Source organism: Aulonocara stuartgranti (genome assembly GCF_965226115.1).
Source record: "Aulonocara stuartgranti genome assembly, chromosome: 19".
NCBI classification, from domain to species: Eukaryota; Metazoa; Chordata; class Actinopteri; order Cichliformes; family Cichlidae; genus Aulonocara; species Aulonocara stuartgranti.
The window spans coordinates 25,830,567-25,854,374 of record NC_138955.1 but is presented as its reverse complement, the minus strand read 5'-3'; the positions used below and the strand labels follow the sequence as shown (position 1 = coordinate 25,854,374).

The following is a 23,808-nucleotide window of genomic DNA, read 5'->3' as shown; positions in this document are numbered from 1 at the left end:
AAAGTGATGCAGAGAACAGATGAGGCTGATCTTGTTCCGGACTCTTCTGTCCATCTCACCCCTTACCCATGATGCTCTGCGGATTTTTTGGGGGATCATTTTTCAGCTCCATCAGCATGTGAGCCTGAAGCATTTTGCACTAAATTAAATAAAAAAGTTATTTTAATCAAATGCCTGTTTCAAACTAAACTTTTGGGTGAATGAAAAATCTGGAGATGTTCTCCTGTGGGTGGTGCCAGAGAACACATCATATTAGGCTCAGTGGAGATGGTGGAAGGTGGACAAGACCAGGTGAAAGTCTCAGATGTATTGGCAACCCATAAGTTTTTTCAGTTGTTCATTTACTAGATTGTTAGTGCAGACATCTGAGACTCGTGTAAGACTTGGCTTAGTTTTCATCAGTTCGCTGAACTCTGAATAAGATTTGAGGTTATGCTTTGCTGAGCTGATTATAAGTGAACTTACACCAAAAGTCCTCCTAGAAGCAAATTGTTTGTTTTTGCTTTGTGCATTTAAAAATCTTCAGTTTTCCTGAAACCACATACCACATTTCCATTTTCTGTAGGGTGTTTGAATGTTCTCTCTGGGTACTCTGGTTTTCTCCCACAGTCCAAAGACACGCAGTTTGTGGGGTTAATTGGTGGTTCTAAGTTGGACGTAGGTGTGAATGGTCTGTCTCTCTGTATAATCCCACCTCTTGCCCTATGGAGCAGGGACAGGCTCCACTACGTGGAAGTGGATTGATGGAAATTTCCAGCTAATCTGGTGTTGTGGGACATTGATTCAAAGGTTTTATTTCACACAAATAATATCCCTGCTGAGCTCTAAAGAACCCACTCTATACAGTACTTGGATTTTCTTTTCCATTGAATCCAGGAAAAAAAATAGTTACAGTGAAGTTTAAAAATATTATCCGTGATGCTTCCACAACCACAAAAACAAAATTCAAGGTGTTTTTACAAGCCATGTCCTGTTTGGATATGGCCTTCCACTCCTCATTTTTCATGTTGTAGAAGCGCTTTCTCATAACAGGAGGGGCTGTTAAAAGAAAAAAACTTCTCTTCTTGTAGCAGGAAAGAAAAACGTGTCAGTGGAGACATAAAATCAGTGAGAATATCATTTTAAAACAAAGTCACTGAAAACCAGCCCCAGGTGATACTTTGACTGTCAGCCAGCTGTTACGGCTTCATGAAGACAGTTAATATTATAAAAGGTCACCGTTCCCCTTTGAATATACTCGCACACTTTCAAATGCCATCTATATGCTTTTCCAGTATATCTGTGGTCACATGATCATTGCAAGGCGTTCAGCTGATGAGTTTTTAAAAAATATACAATTGTTAAAAATCAAATATCACCCAGTCAGTGCTGGCAGGCCAATGCAGTGATAGAGGTTTTCCCCTGACTACAGCAAGAACGTTTTTATGATCGCTTTTTTTTATCATTAGATGGCTGACTGGTGAAATCAATAGAGTGTGCTGCTTGAGGGTTTTACTCATCAGTCTGTAAATGGCTGAAAGAGCTGCTGACACACCTTCAACAACTCATCCGCTCGTGTCTCACTGCAGAAATTTTATTGTCTTTCCAGAGCTTAAATGCTGTTTCACAGAGTTTCCCTCAATGCTGTAAATGTAGAACAGGTGGAAATGCTGCTTTTTGTGCATACATGCAGTCTTATTTGATTGGCTGCTACAGTATCTTTTCATCCTAAAATCCAGCCTTTTACCAGCCAACTGTTTTTATTTTGGAAGAGAGAAGTCTCTCTGAGTTACCAGGACAATATTCCTGGCAGGTGATAAGGGACATCACTGCTTTTGCATGTTCATTCCAAATACTGCTGTCTGTTTTTTGACTTCTCAGACATGTTAACCAATGAGTTAGCTTCATAAATATCCATTCTCTTCCGCTTATTCAATTCAGGCCCACATTGGGGTTGGAGCCTATCCCAGCTGTCTTAAATCAGCGGTCACCAACCTTTTTTGCGCCACAGACCAGTTTAATGTCAGACAATGTTTGCACGGACCGGCCTTTCAGGTGTCGCGGACAAATACAACAAAATAAAATGATACAACCAAGACAAAAACTGTGGTCTTTTGTAAATATAATAATAAATGTGAATTCACTGTGTAATTGTGTAAATTTATTAGCAGCGTCCTCCTGAAATGCGCCAACAACATTGAGAGCAACGTCCTCCTTTAATGCTCTCTGGTCGCTATGGTAATGCGTAAATATTTCTTTCAAAATAAGACACACAACTACAACACGGGAAAAGACAGAGTTAATGATAAAAACCCTGAAAACCATAAATTTCACACCCGAGCCTTATCTCTCGCGGCCAGGTACCAAACAACTCACGGACCAGTACAGGTCTGTGGCCCGGGGGTATGGGAGCGCTGTCTTAGGGTGAGAGGCAAGAGACCGTTAGCCTCACATAGAGACAACCATTCGGGCACCTAGAAACATCATTTAATCTAACCCCACTAACTCCATGTCTCTGGGCTGTGGGAGGAAGCTGGAGTACCTGGAGAGAACGCAAACACGGGTTGAACATGCTCCACACAGAAAGACCGGCCTGATGGTGGAAAAGGAGGTGTATGCTGTGAGGCAACAGTGTTAATCACTGCACCACCATGCAGCCCCTAAATATACTTTATATAATTAGTTACTATTACAGTGAACCTTTATTCACTTTGTTAACATTATGATATTGTTATTTGCTGTAATCACCTACTTTTTAATGGAAAGAGCCTTGAAAATGAAACAGTTGTTACTATTTTCTTGCTCGTGTGTTTTGTTGTGATTTCGAGGAGATGCAAACATCGGAGAGATCGGATAGATTTAGCTGAAGTCTTTTGGGATTTCCTTATGCAGCAGCTGACTGTCAGCTTGAGGATGTTTAGGTGTATAAAACAGACAGCGACAGGAGAGTTTGGGAGATGTGTTGTGCACGGCTTAACAATGAAAAGGTTATTTACTTTAAAAGCTCAGCTGCCTCTTTAGCTCAGCGGGTGAGCAGACAACCTCGTGGCCAGAGTGCAGCAGCCTGGCTTCAAGTAACCCATGGACCTTTGTAGCATGTCTTCCCTCTTCTCTCTCTCTCCCCCTTTTCTGTCCATTTTCACTGCTTTACTATTTAATAAATGCAAACACCCATCCATTCGCTTCCGCTTATCCTTTTTCAGGGTCGCGGGGGGCGCTGGAGCCTATCCCAGCTGTCATAGGGCGAAAGGCGGGGTACACCCTGGACAGGTCGCCAGTCTGTCGCAGGGCTAACACATAGGGACAGACAACCATTCACACTCACATTCACACCTAGTGGCAATTTGGATTATCCAATTAACCTATCCCCACAAGCTGCATGTCTTTGGACGGTGGGAGGAAGCCGGAGTACCCGGAGAGAACCCACGCAAACACGGGGAGAACATGCAAACTCCACACAGAAAGACCCCGGCCTGGTGTTGGAATTGAACTCAGGACCTTCTTGCTGTGAGGCAACAGTGCTAACCACCGTGCCACCGTGCTGCCCATGCAAACATGCCAAAAAAAAAAAAAACCCCTTAAAAGATCATCTTGGCCCATTATGATTAGGGTGTTATTTCTCTGAGTTTGGCTATCAGTTATATATATTATTAAATGGTTCAGCAATATCTGGGTATTTCATAGCATGAAGAGCAGTCATGGCTGTTTCCAGCTTTTCCAAAAACAAGATGGTAAAGGTTGATGCACTAGATGGCTTTTACTTTGAAAAGACTCTAAGGAATTAAACAAAGTTTTGGCCTACCCTGCAGTGCTGCTGATTGGGCTGTGTTTAGTGTGATAGGTTGATGCATAACTCATGAGCAGTGATAATTTGTTGGGTTAGGCACAAGGAGGGAATCAAAGGCACAGTGGGGCCAGAGCCATCAAGTAAGTAAATCTTTCTCATGGGCTGTTTTAATTTCAAGTAAAGGAATAATGTGTTTTGTTTTATTTCATTGTTGTACACAAACAATACCCGTCCTCCATATTTCTTTAGTCATAGTTGCTCCTGATAAAGAGTCATTTATCATTTTTAGCTTTGATTGTATTGAAATGCAGGACTTAGTCTTTTCACAAGTGTAGCCTTTTTTACTGGTCATTGGAGCACAGGCGCTACACCTCAAATACATTAAGAGTAAAAAACTGAACCTCGCTAATCCTGAAACCCAATGTGTGTGTGTTTTAATATACTCCAGATAATTTATGTACAAAAAATTGAATATGTCATTGGGACTGCTCACATCTGTTAAACTTTAGCAGCATTATGATGTGCATGAGATTTGTACAGCTAATTGTTAAACAGTCAAAACCTTCTGCATTGTTCTCCTCAGTGACCAAGCTATCACCATGCAGAATATATCAAATGAATTATTAATGTCTGTGTGGTTAAAAAGGGAAAGGAGAAAGGGCAAGAAGCTGCTGGTGGTATTTTTCCTCTGCCCTGATGTTTCTGCAGTCTCATTTTTGCCAGACTGTAGCTGCTGGGTAACTCATTCAGGTTGAACAAGAGGGTTGGGGAGGTTTATGATTTTCTCACTCATTCTTATAGATTGCATGTCTGGGGGAATTTGTGTTCATTCTTGTTCATAAGGTCATGTCCATTATTTATTTTGTCCTTATAAGTAAAACTGACTTGAAGAATCAGGTTCAGGTGATTTTTGTATCCATAAAGTTCGACCAAATATTCATGATGCAGATGTGTTTTTCTATCTGATAAGCTAAACAATGAATAAAATGAAAACAGTAATAAACACTAACAAAATATATAGCATACTATACATGGTATTAGGGCAGGGCAATATGGCTAAAAATATTTATCACGATATAATATTTTAAAATTTACGATAACGATATAACTGACGATATAAATGACGCGAGACAAAATACTTTACAACTCCACATCCACAACCCATCAATATATTTTCACTTAAACAAGCAGCTGTTTTTTATGTGCATTAAAGTTATATAAAAATTTAACAGTGCAAATGCAAATTCCTTGCTGAAAGTTTAACTAAAAGGCATGTCCAGTGGAAATTGGCCGACATATCTTCAGCCATGTATAATTTCCACAAAACCTAGATTATACACACACAATAGGGTAATATTATGTTGAAGCACAGTACGTATCACTCCGCGAGGCTCCTGCCTACAATAGCCGTAATGCTCCGACAATCCATCAAGCGGTGCAGGTTCGTAGCTTCGTAGTAAAACATTTTTTGACAGATTTTTGAGCGCCGTGTACCACATAAAATCAGTTCGAGGTCAGTAACATTATATCTTTATATTTATATATATTATATCCTAACATTATACCGGTATTACCGTGAACGGTATGATATGGCGCAAGCCCTACATGGTACACTGTACACAGCAAAATCTCCAGTGTTAAATTAACACTAGAGAGTGTCTATATGGGCCCACACCTCTGAGTGTTAAATACAACACTGTTGAGTGTTAAATTAACACTTTTGACAGTGTTATATGTTTAAAAGTAACCTAGTCAGTTTTGAAGATTAACAAAGACTATCACTGAGCAGTGCTGATTTTCTAACACTGGAAAATAACTCAAAATGTTAGAAATATTCCAGTGTTAGAAAATCAGCACTGCTCAGTGTTAGCCATTGTACAGGCAGGGAATTATTTATAATACAATGTTACAGTGTTTAAGAGAAATAAGTATTTGATCCCTACAAAACCATCAAAAGGCAAACAGGAAGCTTGGTGAGAAGGTGACAACTTTTGGTTCAGTTATTTGGAAACAGAGGAAATGAACTTCAGTCGCCTTCAGTCTGGAGCTCTGTGCATCTCCATCCAGCTCCATCAAGTCTCAAGGGTTGAGGAGGCTCATAAAACAGGTGGTGGATCAGCCCAAAGCTACACAAGAGGAGCTTGTTAACGATCTGAAGACAACCACAGTAACCAAGAACTGCACTGGTAACACACTACATTATAATGGACTCAAATTTTGCAGCCCCATCTTAGGTTTGACAGTAAACATCTAAATGAGTTGGAGAAGGCTTAGGAGAAAGTGTCGTGGTCAAAGAAGAACCAAAATTAAGCTCGACTCGCCATGTTTGGAGGAAGAGAAATGCTGAGGATGACCCAAAGAACATCATCCTCACAGTCAAGCATGGAGGTGGAAACATTATGCTTTAGGGTTGTTTTTCTGTTAAGGGTACAGGATGACTTCACAGTATTAAGGAGTGGCTGTAGCTCGGGAGGTAGAGCAGATCATCTACTGATCGGAAGGTTAGTGCTTCGATCCCTGCCGATCCCGGGCATGCCAAGCATCCTCGGGCAAGATACTAACCCCAAGTTCTCTTCGATACATCCATCGGAGTATGAATGAGCGTGAATATTAGATAGTAAACATTGAAGGATGTGCTTGTGTGAATGGGTGTGATTGGGTGAATGTGCATGTTATAGCTTTGAGTGCTCAGGGGGAGTAGAAAAGCACTATATAAGAATCAGTCGATTTACCCCTTAAAATCATGGACGAGACACTGAAGATGGATCATGGAGCTTCCAGCATGGCAATGACCCAAAACATTTTGCTCAGGCACCAGAAGCACATTAAGGTCATTGAGTAGCCTAACCAGTGTTGATTTGATTCAGGCTGACTGTCTTGAAGTAAGCCTTACTCAGTTCCTTATTCCATAGGGCACACATACGGCTGCAGCTTTTAAGTTCAGAGTTTTTGAAGTCTGTCTTACTGCATGCTGGCTCACAGAGTTCTTGCTTGCTGTAATCGTTCCTCCTCATGTTACCAGTGCAGCATGTCCCCTCCGCTGTGAGAAGTTGTTTCAGAGTTAGTCTTTTTAGTGTAAAACACCCTCTAAACCTGCTTTTAGCTTTATTGATGGTCAAACCATTTCCTCTGGTTTAATAGCTTTGCAACAAGAGCTCTAACAAATCGGTTTAAAGTCGAATCACTTTTTTGTGGTTTGGCTAAACAAAAGGTTCATTACTAGTATAATAATATAGTATATTTAAAGCAAAGCTTAATGAACCTTTACAATCAGTTTTCAAAGATCAATTAAAGTATGCATCCTCTGAAATTCTGAGGTCCTCAAACCAGAGACTCTCCTTTAATCTCTTCCCACTAAGACTACAAACAGAACAACATGTTGGCTTCATGAAAAGCAAAACTAAAACTGACACGGCCAGTCTAACACATCTTTATCCAGTCCTCCTCAGAGGCTAAGAAGCTTTGTAGCCTTTTATCTGTTATTTATATTTGATGCTGTCTGGAGCTGATGTTCTGTCTTTCCTGTCTGTCTGTCAGAGACCAGCTTTCTCCTGGGAAACGCCCAGATCGTGGAGTGGCCCATAGTTTACAGTAATGACGGATTCTGCAAGCTGTCTGGCTTCCACAGAGCCGAGGTCATGCAGAAGAGCAGCACATGCAGGTACAAGTCAAATTAGATTTTGTATCATTACCAGACATTTGAAGTGGACCTGATATGTTTTTATTTGTTTTCTGGCATATATTTACTGTTGCACTGAAGGATGTTCAAATTAAAAATATCTGAAAGTTCAGGTAATAAACTGAAAAACTTAGTAAACTGCAGTCAGAGCAGTTTACTTGTATGTGATTGGCTGCGACCAAAGTCGACCTGCCTGCTTGTTGTTTGAGCCTAACATCTGGAAGGAACAGCCAATCAGAAGAAAGTTGGCTAAAACACAGCTTAAGACAGTGGGTTGATTGAGGGGTGCATCAAGGTCCAGCATGAGATCAACTATTTTGAACTCTGAATTATGCAGAGCTACTGTCTTTGAGTCCAAGAAGAAAAAAGGTGGAAATAAGAATAGGTTCATTTTAAAGACTGCAAATATGCACGTATTGTTGTGTAACAGCATTATTAGTTATAGCGTGGTAATGGAGCAATAATCCAATCCCAGTTTAGGTATATATGCATTAAATTTCATCTTCACATTTGCATACAGTCCTTTGCTGAATTTCTAGTAGACTCATATGTCTTATTTAGCTCCCGGGTTTATCCATTTTTAATGGTTTATTCTTCAGTGAAGAGTGGGACTCATAAAAAACCAATATATATTTATATATTTTTTTCAACACTATTGTATTTATAACCACACCAGACTAGCCATGATTCACAGCCTGCAAAGATACACACAAACAAAGAAAAGGTTTCAAAGTGTCAGTTGTTTTGCACCTCCCTAATTCTGTCCTCCTCTAGCCAAAAGAAAAACTCTTGTTTTGAAAGAGAGGAAGTAGAGAGAGGATGGCACACCACTCAGTGAGTGTCTGAAATGAATCCAGTCTGGAGCTGTCAGGGGAGCTCTTCCCGGTCCACCTCGAGGACGGTGCCCTGCTCGCCTGTCAGTCAAGATGTTTTAAAATTTGACTCCCTTTCCTCAGGCTGCTCTCAGATGTGACTGGAGGGTGGTGTGTGTGTGTGTGTGTGTGGCGTGGGTGGGGGTGGGGTCGGCCTTGACTAGCCTGCAGCTAAAAAGACTCCATTCGGACACTGAGCTGAGTGAGAACAGAGACACGGATTTATCCCTGTGCTTCCTGCTGCTCTGGGCTGAAGAGGACACTGAGACTGACAATGCGCTCAGTCGTGACACTGAGAGGATTGAAGAGGCCACTGAGAGCTTAAACTTACAGGCTGCTGCCAAACTGATGGAAGACAGCAGCCTGTTAATGGGGTCCAGAGACATTTCTTTTTCTTTTTAGTCTTTTAACTGTGGTACAAAAGGTATGAATCGGTAACAGTGGTGCAGATGTGCTGACATTTCACATAAAATCCTAATAGCAGTAAGTCAAGGAAAAAACAAAACAATTTCATAAAAAGTGAAGGTAGACCTCTTCAGCTGCGAATTGAAGATGAAACATTATGCTATACAAATTGCAGTGTTTTGCTTTTGGATTTTTATCAGCCAACCTACAAAGGACTCGTGTCTTAGACTGGTCCCATAGGCCGATCACCACACCACTACACGTGTATTGCTGGATTTCCCAGTAATTCAACATGCAAATGTGGAAAGCCAAAGCCCGTGAAAGCAGGAGACCCCCATACAGAACAAGAAAGATATGACATTAATTAACTTAAGAACTGTGGGCAGATTAAGCAGCTTTAGTCTGCCCACACTGATTCACAGATTCACTTATTGGATGGATAGAAAGGCCAGCGGAGGATGTGGGCTGGCACTGACAACAGCTAATCCTAAACTAATGCTGTTTTTGATTTTTCACATCATTTCACTGAACAATTTTCCTTATGCCTGTCTTCAGCTCGCAGTAAGGCCAGGTTGAATTTTCCACTCTGCTTACTAATATGTCTGACATCACTGGTGACATTGCTAGAAGGCGACATTCAACTTTGGCCCATTCCATTAGAGGTTAGAGGGTGGGGTTAGATGTCAAATCCCAGTTTTCTGAAAACGTCCAATTTCTGTGTTCACATCATGGTGCTGTGGTGGGTAGCACTGGTGCCTTACAGTAATGGTCCTAGGTTTGAATCCAGTCTGTAGTCTTTCCATGTGGGGCTTTAGCTTTCTTTGGTAGACCTGTCCGGGGTGTACCCTGTCTCTTGTTGTATGATAGCTGCTGTTGGCTCCTGCATCCCTGATTTGGATTTAAAAAAATGGATGGCTATACTCTGCATTTCTAACCAAAAGATGTTGAAATTTAATAAAATCCTCATTTTAAGTTCTTTGGCAAAGCTGGAAGAAAACATAAAAGCATTTACTGAACTCAAGGATGAACTGATCAGGATCTGGTCACTGAGTTTGTTTGTGTATCAAGGAAAGATCAAGTGAAAGTCTAAACTGGTATTTCATTTTCAAATGGTCGATGGTCACCTGCACTGTGGCAGCATAATGGATAAAATAGTGACTGAATCTGTGCCCACTCTAAAAAGTACAAATGTGTGTGGATGTGCAAACTGGAACTGGAATTTGATCTTGGAAAACAAAGTAGGAGAAATGTATAAATGTTCCCTTTATGGGACATCCCTGTGAGCCCAATTTATCCTTTAGCCGTTGCATCACTTTATTCTATTGAACCAAACATAAGAATTAATGGAGTTTTGATGGTGAGATAACACATTGACAGTACCATTAATAACATATATGAAATATCATACAGAGGCATGAAAGACTGATGATTGATTGTTGCAGTTTCTCATATTGCTTATTTCCCTTCACAGTTTTATGTACGGAGAGCTGACAGACAAGAAGACCATCGATAAAGTCAGACAGACGTTCGACAATTATGAATCTAACTGCTTTGAAATCCTGCTGTACAGAAAGAACAGTGAGTGTTCACTTCAGTTATTTCTTGATGTGTCTCATCATGTCTTTTATGTAATTTTTTAACACATATACATTACTGATAGCCTTCTGTCTGCATTGTTGTCATCATTTCTATCAGTGTGTATTCAGTTGAGTTATGTTAAGTTCAGTTATGTTTTTGTATTCTGATTTTAACATTCTATCAATCGATTATTTCTAATGAACATGTTCTTTTCATTTTTATTTTATTTTACATGTCCTTGACAGACTTTTTTTTATTTATATGTCTTTAAGGATGTGAGATTTAAATCACTGCTCATGTTAGATAAAGGCAATAAATGGAGGGCAGATGCAATTTGATAAAATGAATTTAAAAATGTAAACACAGTGTTGTTGACTGTGTATTTGAACAATAGTAAAGTATACCAACTGGGCATAACATTATGACCACCTGCCTTGCCTCATCCAGCTTGACTTCTTTCCATAGTGCATCCTGGTGCCAGGTATTTCCCATGTAAGTGACGCAGATGTATCCGGTTTTCCACACGATGTAAAAGATTCATCATCACCTTTTTCCATTCCTTCGTTCTCCAATGCTGATGCTCACATGGCCACTGTTGGTGCTCTCGGCATGGATATTAGTCAGCGTGGTCACCCTGACTGGTCTGCGGCTATGCAGCCCCATACAGAACAAATTGTGATGTACTGTGGATTCTGACATGTTTCTATCAGAACCAGCTTTAACTTTACTGGCAATTTGAGCTAAAATAGCTCATCTGTTGGATCACATGGAACAGATTTCGCTCGACACATATGAATGAGACTTGGCTGCCCATGACCCTGTTGCTGGTTCACCACTGTTTCTTCTGTGGGCCTCTTTTGATAGATACTATCCACTGCAGGAAAAACCCAGAGCCCGTCACAGGTCCTTGTGAAAGTTGCTTAAATCCTTACACTTGCCTCTTTTTCCTTCTTCTAAGACATTAACTTTAAGGACTAAATGGACTCTTTATCTGTATAAGGTCTTTAAGTCTGAGCTGTGTCCGGGTCCAAAGTCAAACGAACACTGCAGCATCACTGAGAGTTTAAAAACTGTATAAATTCTGTCATCTGTAATAAAATGATCAGTATGGCTGCTCTACCAGGTGTAACAATTAAGTTTAACATTCAGGCATCCATGAAAACAGGTTTTATGAAGTTAAACAGAGTAAGAAGATAGCAGGGAGTTAGCTCGCTAGTTTCCATCTAAACATACCATGTTCTGACTGAGGGATTTCTGAAAAAATTAAAACGTACAGCTCTGTTATCACTTCTGACATAAATGAAGACAGAAAACTAAACAGTAGTGACGTTTGTAGGGCTACTGAAGTTGGGCTAGCTGGTATGTAACGGTGTGCTACATGGTGGCTAGCTACACAGCTAGGGTTAGCATACTATAAACACATTACCACAGTGAAAACTTTTTTCCACTTGATAAAAGTTAACGTGAGGGTTCCCGATGGTTAGGGACAAACACAATTGTATGACAGAATCCTGAAAATGGACCAAACAACTGAACAACTGAGATAATCCATCCACAATACCAGGTTAGTCATTAATATACTGCTGCCTGTGCTGGGCTGTAATCACATAACAAGGTTTTAAAAACTGAGCTTTAGAATGAACAGTGGTAATAAAAACTGAGAGAGGCGGACAGTGATTACAGCCTTTTTTTTAGAGGCTTCTTCAGATTAAGTAGAACAAGATACAAAGCATTAAAATACGTTAAAAACACAACAACCTTAATAAACGCAGAGTAGTTTGGACCCGGAAGCAGGGTTCATATGTCAACACTTAAAGACCGGATATCCCACCCACTAACAGGAGCCATGAGCCATTCACTTTACCTGTCAGTGCTTATAATGTTAACCTGAGAGGTACTAGATCAGCGTGTTAGGACAACTGACAAGCTGGAACTACAAAATGGTCCATCTTTGAGTGCAGAATGGAGAAGGAAATAAAAACTTTTACCATGGCACAAATTTGATGACAAATTATGAGAGCAGGGCCCTCATAGAGGCGTTTGTGTAATACGTGAATGAGGCGAATTCTTTATGTGTGAAGTATTTTCTCTTCTTTTCCTTAGTACACGTAGATTAATTGTTTTGCTTCTTTATCTACTGGCTTCCTTAGGGTGCCATCCACTGCCCCCTTAAAAGCAGAAAGAATATCACTTTGACCTCTGACACATCCACTTAGTTCAATTGCCATGTTTACCACTCTCACAAAGTACCCAAGTGCCACGTGAGTGCTGGTTCAGGACTCAACTCAGCCTTTTGTACTAATGAGTTAGCATGTTCATTGCCACAAAATTGCTTAAATTTCAAAGTAAGAAAGCAGAATATGATATTTCTTTTTATTTGACTTGTGTTTTTAAAATAAATTAAATTAAATTTTATTTATATAGCACCAAATTACAACAACATTCATCTCAAGGTGCTTATATACAATCAGACGACCCCCTATGAGCAAGCACTTTTTGAAAAAAATACCCTTTAACCAGATATAAAAATAATGGTTATCACACACTGGTGTGTAATTCAGTTGTTTTCTTTATTAAGATAAATATCTCTAAAATCCATTATTGGCATATAGATTTAAACGTATATATATATATATATATATATATATATATATATATACATATATATATATATATATATATATATTTTTTTTTTTACATTTATTTTAATATCTGATACAGACTTATGAAACCAGCCACATTTGACTCAGTGGCACAAAGATTGTCTTCTGAGAGTCTTAATGTGGTTGCTTGGTCCTGATAATGGAGCATAATTAATGGCTAGATTATATTTATATCTGCCCTCTGTTGATTGTTTGAGCAAGCCCAGAGCAGCAATTTGGATGTGAAATCACTTTAATCTGTTTTCTGCAAAGACAGCAGAGATGTCATAAAAGCTAGTGCAGTAATAAAAATTTTTTTTCCACAAATTGTTCCACAAATTGTTCCAACATATATTTTTCACATTTTGAAAGAAGTGGTCAAAGGTTTGTGGACACCCTAACACAAACCCCTAATGGAAGCATTGATAAGTAGTTTGAAAAATTCTTTTAGTAAAGCAACATAAAAGTATAATGTTTCAAACCTAGTAAGGATTCCACAAGAGATTGTTCAGATTACATTTGGTAAGGTTATTTCGAGCATCATGGATGTTAAATCCTCAATGGTGACACTGTCTTGGGTCTATTTGTTATTTTGTTTTATAGTGACTCCCTTTGGACATATGTACTCTAAGATTTGATGATGTTTTGTTGCAGGAAGTCCTGTTTGGTTCTACATGCAAGTGGCTCCCATCAGGAATGAGAATGACAAGGTGGTGCTGTTCCTCTGCACTTTTAAGGACATTACCCTCTTCAAGCAGCCCATCGAAGATGAAACTACTAAAGGTGGGTGTTTTCACACTGCACAAATGTTTCTCTCCTTTTGTTGAAGATAAGTTTTGTGTGGAGGACGACGGAGGGCCCAAAGTCTTGACAGATTTGAAAACCCGACGCTCCCTAGTGCAGATGATGATCAGCTTGGTGCTCTGAACCACTTGAAAAGATTGTGTTGTGTTTCTGGTTTATTAGACAGCAACACACTATGAAGAATAACAGCAGAGCAGTGCAGGGCATGACATGTGACAAAATGTCTGAGAGCAAAAGAAATTAATACATGGCTGGATGCTCCAATGCAATCTAACGCCACTTGGCTTGTGATCGGACGTGTAATTAGCTTTCTTCATCCTTGTCCTTCAACAGCTTTTTTCTTCCTTTCTCTCCATCTCCTTCTGCATATGTACACTCCTACACTTTATTCTTTTCCTTTTATTACTTGATGTTTCTCTAAACTTCCTTCACCTTATCTTTAACTTTTCTTTATCATTCTCTACCTTTTCTTGCCCTTCATTTACAGTACTGACTTTCTCTTCCTTATCCTAGTTTCTTAGCTTTTCCTCCTCGTTCTTGCAGCTTTTTCTTTGAACACCTGTTTTGTTTATCATCCTTCTCTCTCTTCTTCTGTTTTGCTCAGTCATCGTCTTCGCCTTGCATTGAATTTTCTCTGATATTCTCTGGTTACTGATTGCTACCTCCGTTACATTCTCTGTGTAATTATGCCCATTATTCTTTTTATCCTTGCTGGCACAGTGCATTCCAATACCAGTTGGCTGACTGGTCCACCACTTTTGCTTCAAACTGCAGCTTTAGAGGTTTTTCCCCCTGGGGCCCTTATGATGTTGACACTTGTTCTTTTTTCTCAGTGGATGGCTGTGAAAATGGATACTCAAATTTACATTACCCTCAGGAAATGCCTGATATCGTTGGTGATCTGTTGACTTATCGGTATGTGCCATCGTCAGGCAAAATTTATCTGTCTTATTATCTCCAAGTTAATGTGATTTCTGTTAGTCTGGCATGCACTTTGTGTTAAGTTCCAATTAGCAAATTAGTCTCAATTGTCATCCACCTCATCCTTCTGCTCCCTTTGACTCTGCGTACCAAACTCTCCTCTGTCCTTTCTCTCACGCTGAGAAGTCTCAGAAGATTAGTACTTGCTACAAACCTTTTTCCTTTCTTTTGTTTTTCATCCCAAGCTGAATGTGAAAAAAGGAACATGTCAAGTCTCTCTGCAGTTTCCCTGCAAAGCTGTCAGGTTGTGTTTGACAAGGTTCTGATGCTGTCAGGAGTCACTGGAGGAGTGGGTACCGGTGTTATCCTCCGTGCCCTGACTGATGTACAGTGTCAGCTCCCCGCCTTGGGAGTCAGTTCTGGTGCTGCCATTCTGGTGTGTTTTCCCTTTTTACAAGGATCATGCACCCTTCCCCCTTCATTGATATACAGGCACCTGTAAACATGTGCGCACACATGCACTGATGTACTCCTGCCTCCTCGCTGCAAAGATCTCCTCACTGTTCTCATGTGTGTTTCTTTTAATTAATTAATTTAAAGTGTTCTCAGCGACATGAAAAACATGGCCTGAATCAAAGCAATCGAACGATCGAAGCCTTAGTGGATCTATTCGTCACATTAGCGTGTTGACATCTTTGTGATTTAGCTGTGGCTGCTGCCTCTGACAGTGTGACAAACTTTGCTTAACATTTTGACAAAGTGAGGCATCAAGTTTTATGCAGTATGAGTGTACTTAGCTTATCCAAGTTAAAGTATTTTTGTACAGTAATGGTGCTGTAGAGAAGCTCTAAAAATGTTGTATTAAAGTATTCTCACAAACATTACAGTTGTTACATATTAATAACCCCAAAGCTATGTAGAATCTGAAAAAGCAGTGGCACCAAATTACTGAGTTGTTCCCTCAGTTATGCTGTAACAGTATTCAATCAGGGCCTTTTTCCAGGAAGCAGGTTCATCAAACTCTGAGTCTAGCCATAAGATCAGAGTGAGTCCAATAGACTCTGAGTATGATCATCTTGAGTTAACTACATGCATGCGTAGAGAAAAAAGCTCCTCGTCTGTGGAGCTGTAATAACACAAGTTATAATTATGGGTAAATTGTACCAGTGCTGAATATGAACATGTGCCAGTAAGGCCCAGAATATTGATTTAAGAAAATAAAAATAAAAAAGGGGAAAGTTTAGTTCACTCTGTCATCATCAGACACAGAAAAAAAAAGTTGCATACAAATATTTACATTTTTTGTGCTCTCCATGGTCACCATTTATCTTAGCTAACGTGAGTTTTCATTAGCTAAAGCTGCAATCTTAATTTGACATCACAGTTTGTGATTCCATCTAATTATTCAGCAAGTTAACAGAGGAAAAATGTAGGTGACAGAAGCTGAAGATAAAAACATTGACTGACACATCAGACATGTAACAGTTTATGGCCACTTCATTTTTTTTTAAATGAAATTCAATCAGCATTTAATGTACTGATGTGCTGTAACAGTCTGATTTTTAATGTTAGAGGATTTAATTATTTCTTCCATTACTGGATAAAAATGCTTAATGAGATTTACAGAAAAACTATGCTTTGTTTCCCAGTTTAACCTTTTTTTAATCTGATCTAAGATCAGCCTTTACTGATAGCTGATAGCTGTCATACAGTCAGTAGTAACTGTTTCACATTTAACTAAAAAAAATGCAGCTTTCCAAGTTTTGTAAGACATATATAGCGCTGTCTACTGTACATCAGCTAGATTTGACATATTTCATTATAGCTTTGGCGAGATGACCTATTTCAACCCATGAGAAACCAAGGTCACACAGGTGTTCTTGTTAAAGTTTCAACACTGACTCTCCCATAGCTTTCCTGACAGTAAAAATTGGTCTGGGCTCTTACGGGTTAAAATCAGGAATACAGACAAAATAAGCCCGCCTTGATTCACCTGAATGGGAAGAGCTGGGAAATTACCTCATCTGAAATGGATCTGGGCCTGATCTGGTCTGAATCTATGATCTTTATCCATTTTGGATCTGCACTGGATAGTTTCACTTTTCCTGTACGCCATCCTATGTTAACCCCACAGATGGTTGTGCAGGAAAATCTCAGTCGATCAGCAGTTTCTCAAACCAGCCTGCCTGGTACAAACAACCATGCCACATTCAGAGTTACTTAAGTCATATTTCTTCCCCAAACTGACACTCGTGACCTGCTGCCAGGTGATTGTCTGACTATATAGTTATGTTAACAAGTTGAACAAGTGTACCTGATAATAAAGTGGATGAATATTTACTGCCAATAAAGAAAATGCATTTTCATGTCTGTCAGTTTTGGATGGTATATTAAAAGTTTTTTAAAGTCATAGTTCATTAAAAGTCAAAGCAATGCTTTGTGTGTATAAAACACAACACTAATTTACTTAAAATTTATTTACAGTTAATATAAGTTCAAGCTAATGTAAACAGGGTTGGTTTGAGCAGAAAACAGTTTAGCATTTAATACTTTTAATCTTTTAATTTCTGACATTTCAACATGAAAATAAACATATTGTTAAAAAGGAATGGACTATTAAAGATATGGCTTCTTGTTCTGGACATGCATGTAAGTGCGTATAGTTTGACCTTTTAAAAGACAATCTCCTTGGTAACAAAGCTCCACCTCGCAGGTGGTGGTTTGACTGGCATACTCCAACTTCAGACCAGCTAGTGCACTGTGGTGTATTTCAGTACAGTACAGCTCATTAGAAGCCACAGAGAGGATGCAGCCTTTGCCTGCTGTGCCACAGAGCACACAGGGGCGTACTGGGTTCAGCAGTTTAGCCCGCCTGGTGATAAGGGGGGTGGGAGAGGCCGTTTGTAGGGAAGGGAGATTCGCTGCTGCAGGCGTTGGTGGAGTTGGCTCGTGCTGCAGACTAAAATTCACTCTGGGCTCCGTCTCCGGCTGCTCCCACAGCGCGGCATGCCACAGCATGTCAGCGTCATCAGAGTGGGAGATATTGCAGTAAAAATCTAACAGGGGATTTCAAATTCATTGTGTGCTTTCTTGACACCGTGTCCCCGTTTCACCTAAAAATAAACCATTTATACACATTTATTGGTCTAAAACCTGGATGTTTCTGCATGTGAGAAGAGATTTGCATTCTTTCCTTCATGTTTCCACTTAAACTGAGCTTTAAATGGTGCTTCTCCCACGAACCTAAAACATCTGGATCAAGACAATTTTCTTTGCACGTGGCTGATTGTGGTTATCAAGGTGAACCAGCTGGCCGGTGCTTATTCGTCTCAGTATCATCCACTGACTGAAGCAGTAAGAAAAAAAAGAGGAAAAAGAATACACAGGAAAGCAGAACTATTAAAAAATAATGGTCACTGTGTTGTTGTTGTTTTATGGTAGAGTGGCTGTGTTGACTGCTTTGCTTTGTCAGCACCTGTGAGTGCTTCACAAAGTGCTGTTACCTCAGCCTCAGGCGAGACAACATTTCAGGCTGACGGCTGATCACAATGAGTGACGAGTACTGTGGCAGGAACACAAGTGCCTCAGGCACTAAGTGTAATCCTTCAGTTTTTTTAAACCAATAGTTTGATTTAGCTTGACCAGTAACAGTTACCTTTACTCAAAGTGGTTTTGTGCTGTGGAAATTACAGTCCGCTCTGTTGAGAAGAACGGAAGTCTTTTTAAATGGTGACCTTTTTTTAAGGAATACAATATTTGAGAATGTGGAAGACATTTAATTGAATTGTTCTCCATTGTGTTTAAAAAATGCATAGATTTCATTTCATTTGTTGGAAATCTATCTGTGGCAGGGTGTGGCTTGGGGCTCAGCTGCAAGGGAGGCTGAGACACACCGGAGCTCCGTCAGCCAATTACGTCTCCCCTATAAAGAAATGTACCGGGACCTGAGTTGGGGTTGTGCGTGTGGCTGGCAGCTGAAAAGCTGCGACCGTGTATTAAAGGCACGAACAGCTAAATAAAAGGGGTCAAAACGTGCGAACTGTGTGGTCGGGTTCGTCACTCTGTCTCACTATCCAAGTTAGTTAATTGTAATCCATCTTTGGGTGAGAACAACTTGTCACACACAAGTTTTTTACAACTTGGAAAGCTCAAGGAACCTTACTAAGCACTGATATATTACAACAAATTGTTCAATAGCTACACTATATGTAAAAAAAACATAGGACCACACTGTTGAATCTTTGAATTTGGGTGTTTTCAGTCCCGAACACACGCGTGTATAAAATCACAGCACCTAACCATGCAGTCTGCTTTTACAAACATTTGTGTCCACTTGATTCAACCACAGTGCTGTAACTGAATGCCATCTTTGTAACAAGTCTGCTTGTATTCCACGATCAGCTGGAAGTGGCATTACTGCAAGGTGAAGACCCAGAGCAGCTCAGTCATGAAGTGGCAGACCACGTAAATTTACAGAGCAGGGTTGGCGAGTGCTGAGGCTGGGAAACGTTTGCCAACACTCTGCTGACTGATTATGGTATCTCCATCAGCACAAAAACTGTGTGCTGTGAACTTCACGGCATTTCAATGGCCACATAAAACTCATTTAACAATCGGACTTCCATTTTGGCTAAATGTCCAAATTATTGCTTGGATTTAGGGTTCTTTTTCCAAGGTTATCATTATGCAGCAATATTGTTAACATTTGTTGAATTTATCCTCTAAGTCATAAAAATGATTGGGTCTGTTTAATTCCACTCAATTCTTAGCAACAAACATGATTTGCTGCAATTTGCTTCAACCTGCGCCATACGTGGATGTAGAGTTAATCTTTAAAACCGTCTGTGACCTCTTGCCAAACTCTGTTGTGACCTCTATATCTCCCCTCTTACAGGACATCTTTTTTCACCTGCACTTCCAGGTATTACAAAATGAAAAAGAATGATGTGCTTTTGCACTGCATGTATATAAGTCATGTGTCCCACATGTACTGTTTATAAAGGCGCATGTCATGCAATGCAGTTTGCTGTGTGTAGTATTTTCAACCAAAATCTAATCTCAGACTCTACTTACTTTGGTGCGTGCACTAGTTCTGCTCCTGTGTTATTTTTAGCCGAATGCCTTTTTCTTTTTTTTTTTCAATTTCCATTTCAAGTCTGATAAATCACACGGTTGCTGCATTCTTGTGAAACATAGGCAGACGCAGCACTATTAACCGTGAAAAAGACCGCTTATTTTCTTGTCCTGCAGTTTCCGTTCATGCTCTCTGTGAGGGCTTTTTGTCCTTTTTTTGCCACAATGTACAGTGGAAGCCTGTGGGCTGTCAGTATGTATTTACGTGAATGCCAGCAAGACAAATTCTCCCATTTTGCTTCATGATGAAAGTGTTTGTATGAAAAAGAGCCCATTGGCTCATTTTCTCTGCCAGCGGCTCGCTGTTTTTCTGTTAATGCATTGTGCTGCTCTGTAATGCATGCACATTTTACCGTGAACTATTCAGCCATTATAGGCAGCACAGAAAAAAAGTCTTAAGAATGACATGAAAATGATAAGAATTACATCACAAAGGAAAGGCGCTACAGTCAAATCATTCTTTGTCACGGTTTCTAACATAAATTCATATGCAAGATTTAGGTGTTAGAAATAGTTCAGGTTTCACAACAAATCACGTGTCATGATGGATTTCCCTGTTTAAGAGAGTTAGTTGTGGACTATTAATTTGCTGTCATGAGTGAAAAGGATGCTTAGTTAATGTAAGCCTCGATCACAGCTCCTAGTGGTCAGCTTCATAGTAAATTGAAACTACTTGAAAAGCATAGGCAGCAAGATTTTTATTAGTAATGATCTAGTTTATATTGTTAGCAGCTTGTTAGCCAACGTAAACATTGCTTTTCATGCATTTTCAGTCTAGTCCTTGTACCTTTTTCAGAAGAATGTTTAATATCATCATCATCATTATTATTATTATTGTGATCTATGAGCCATTCAAGTATAAAAAGGCACCCAACTCAAGGATGATCCAGTGTTGTCTAAACATTAAATTTGCTGAATTAATTACTTGCAGCCTCTATCAAAAACATTTTATATGTTCCAGTCTCTTCAGCTGAATCTACAAAAATGCCAAAGATAACACATCTTGAAAGGCTTTGTCCCCAAGTTGATTTCTTATAAGTTAGAACAGGGCTGCCCAATCCCAGTCCTCAAGAGCTACTATCCTGCAGCTTTTAGATGCATCCCTACTCCAACACAGCTGAATCAAATGGTTTGATTACCTCTTCAGCATGCCATCATGTTTGGCAAAGGCCTGATAACAAGCCATTCATTTGATTCGGGTGTGTGGGAACAAGGATGCATCTAAAAGCTGCAGGACGGTAGCTCTCGAGGACCGGGATTGGGCACCCCTGAGTTAGAAACTCAGCATTGTGTGTAGTGTGTCCCTAAAAATTCTGAGGAAGAAAGTTTTTAGTGTTATAATGCATTAGTAGTGCTACATTAATGTGGGTCAGCATTGAGGGCCTCTGCTCTCTCCCTTGCTTGTTGAAGTTATTTGGGTTAGTGTGTTTTTTTGGCTGATATCCTGTCTCACTTGTGCAATGATGTCAGTAGAGAGACCAACTAGGAGTCTCAGAATATTGTGTTTTTATTATTATCTCATATTATTAATAGGTACATTTAGCATCCACTGAGCAACATTGACATTTTTTAATCAGTAGCCACCTTGACTAAAAATTGGCAGTTATGCGCCAAATCAACTCGAGCTGCATCGTGTCCTACACAGTAATTTGTCTCATTGTTTTCCCAAACTGGTTGCCTTACTTTCATTTTGACAGTACATTTATGTTCATAAGTTCCCAGCTTTACCTCTGACAGCTGCTACTGCTCAGCATCACTGCATGTTACTTTAACCCCCTCCCCCAGCCAGCATCCACCTGTAGGCTCTGGGGCTGTATTTATTCATCACTTCCCAATTGCCCCATGTGTTGTATTTGTTGTACTCTGCTGCAACCATTTCAACACATCTACGCACAGAATGTTGTTTACTCAGCAATATCTATTTACATGTACACAAGTGAGCACAGCTGTGTTCTTGTGAATGAAACATAGGAATAATATTATTAATAATAATAATGATGAGTAATAATTATTTGTAATTTAACAGTTTAATTGTAACAGTCCAAAGTTTGAGGAAAGAAAAAACTACACCCTTTTTTAAAAAAACAACCCAAAGATAACAAATTAAGCCTTTCGAGATGGGATGTGAATTTGGTAAATGGACAGGTAAAGCACTTTTTTCTGTTGAGGATGTGACAAGTTGTTCATATAGCATCGTTCAGACATGAACTTATACTCTGATGGATGCAGGGAGGAACTCTGTACCTTTTTCTGTATCTTGCCCACGGATACTTCAGCATACAAACTGGAGAAGCCAGGGATTGATTCACCGACCTTCCGATCGGTAGCCGACCCAGTCTTCCGCCTGAGCCGCAGGATGTTTCGTGGGTTTACATGTATTTTTGTGTAAATATGAAATTAGAATCTTCAAATGTATTAGCTGTAGTTGTTAAAAGGTAATAGGTAACATTACAGCATAAGCGTAGGAAGTATACAGGTAATATTAAAGCGCACTGATGTAGAATGTGAGGTAGAAAAGATAGGAACACACTGCAGGGATTATGACGAACAAGTGAAATTGATCAACAGCCAACAAAATACAGTATATTATACAGTGAGTTACACAATCAATGCTAGTGTACATATGCTGCAGCAATTTCCCTGAAGAATATATACTTTAAAATACTCATTTTAGCTAAAAATTAAGGCTCATTTTCTGTGGTTGTGCAACACCAACTTTAAAAATGTGTAGAAAAAGAAAAGAAGCCTTAGAAACTGAAGCCGTACAGTAAGTTTTACAATAGCTGCAGCAGCAGTTTTGCTCGAGGGAAGCTGATGATTGGGTTTCAGAATAAATTGGATGTCGTGTTGATATTCCTCCCGTATTGACATCAGCACAGCATTGTCTCATGCTTTTCTACACCGCTGCACAAAGAAGTGAGCGCCTGAGTTTCTCTCCGTTCTAACAGAGAATGAAAGGAGGATTTTCACATAGCTGGAGGCCTGAGGGTTAAAAGCCATTTCAAAGTCTGCTTTTTATTCGTAATGGTTTCTTCAAAGGGCCGGGTCGATCACGACGTGTGACTACTGTAAGTGATGTGCCCCTGTTGTGTGACCCTTTTCTCTTTGAAATATTTGATTTTATTTTTAGAGCAATAGAGCAGGAAGCACCTGACCTCCAAAACTGTGTTTGCTCTCACTGAGAAAGGTGTGGCCGTCATTACTGAAATGACCTCTGCTGACATGGCTGTATTTTTAGGTAGACTTACAAACTTTTATATGAATCTGTTTTTAGTTAATAATTACATTTTCCAAAGAAACTGCAGCTTTTACTATCTTTATTTATTGGAATATTTCTTATGACCATGTTTTAAAAAAATGACAAAGACGCACAAACACGAGGGCTCAGAGGGCTCAAGAAGTGTTCGTTCATCTTAATCCTTGTTTTTCTAGTTTTTTCCATGAGATGAAAGAATCAAATGGAAGTCAGAGATAGGACGGAAGGCTTCAGTTTAAAAGACCAAAAGAGGAAAATCAATTCAATTCAATTTTATTTATATAGCGCCAAATCACAACATAAGTCGCCTCAAGGCGCTTCATAGATACAGAGAAAAACCCAACAAAGATCTATCTAACAATACTGATTGGGAAACATGGGACGGACTATTAACATGGTTTGATCCAGATGTGTGAGATGCATCTTCAGCATTTCTGTGTTTGATTGGTTATGGACGGCTCTTCTCTACCCTTTTTCTTCTTTTGAACTGGAACAATTTACAATGACAGTTCACTTCTGCCATTTAAACACTGATTTTCACGACTATCAGGGTGTACGGATCTCTGAGTGTTGCATGCGGTCGACCGCAGATGATGGTGTGAATAAATATCAGATTACTGGGAATTTCCCTAGGAATAATGTCTGGTTGACTAGTACATACAGACAGCAGGTTCCCTAAGCCTTCGCTTTTTCACAAGACAAAAATGTGCAAAATTTTCAGTGATTCCTGTGTGGTCAGGGCACACCGGATG

At 39.6% G+C, this 23,808-nt stretch overlaps 1 protein-coding gene across 1 annotated transcript in view; it reads left to right on the top strand.

The window, feature by feature from the left end:
* The window catches only part of kcnh5b (potassium voltage-gated channel, subfamily H (eag-related), member 5b), a 190,240-nt gene that overhangs the window by 3,114 nt on the left and 163,318 nt on the right, over positions 1–23,808 (top strand). Inside the window, exons 2-4 of the mRNA XM_082517231.1 lie at positions 7,304–7,427; positions 10,194–10,300; positions 13,597–13,725. Coding sequence (XP_082373357.1) covers positions 7,304–7,427; positions 10,194–10,300; positions 13,597–13,725 — 360 coding nt within the window. The remainder of the gene's footprint in view (positions 1–7,303; positions 7,428–10,193; positions 10,301–13,596; positions 13,726–23,808) is intronic.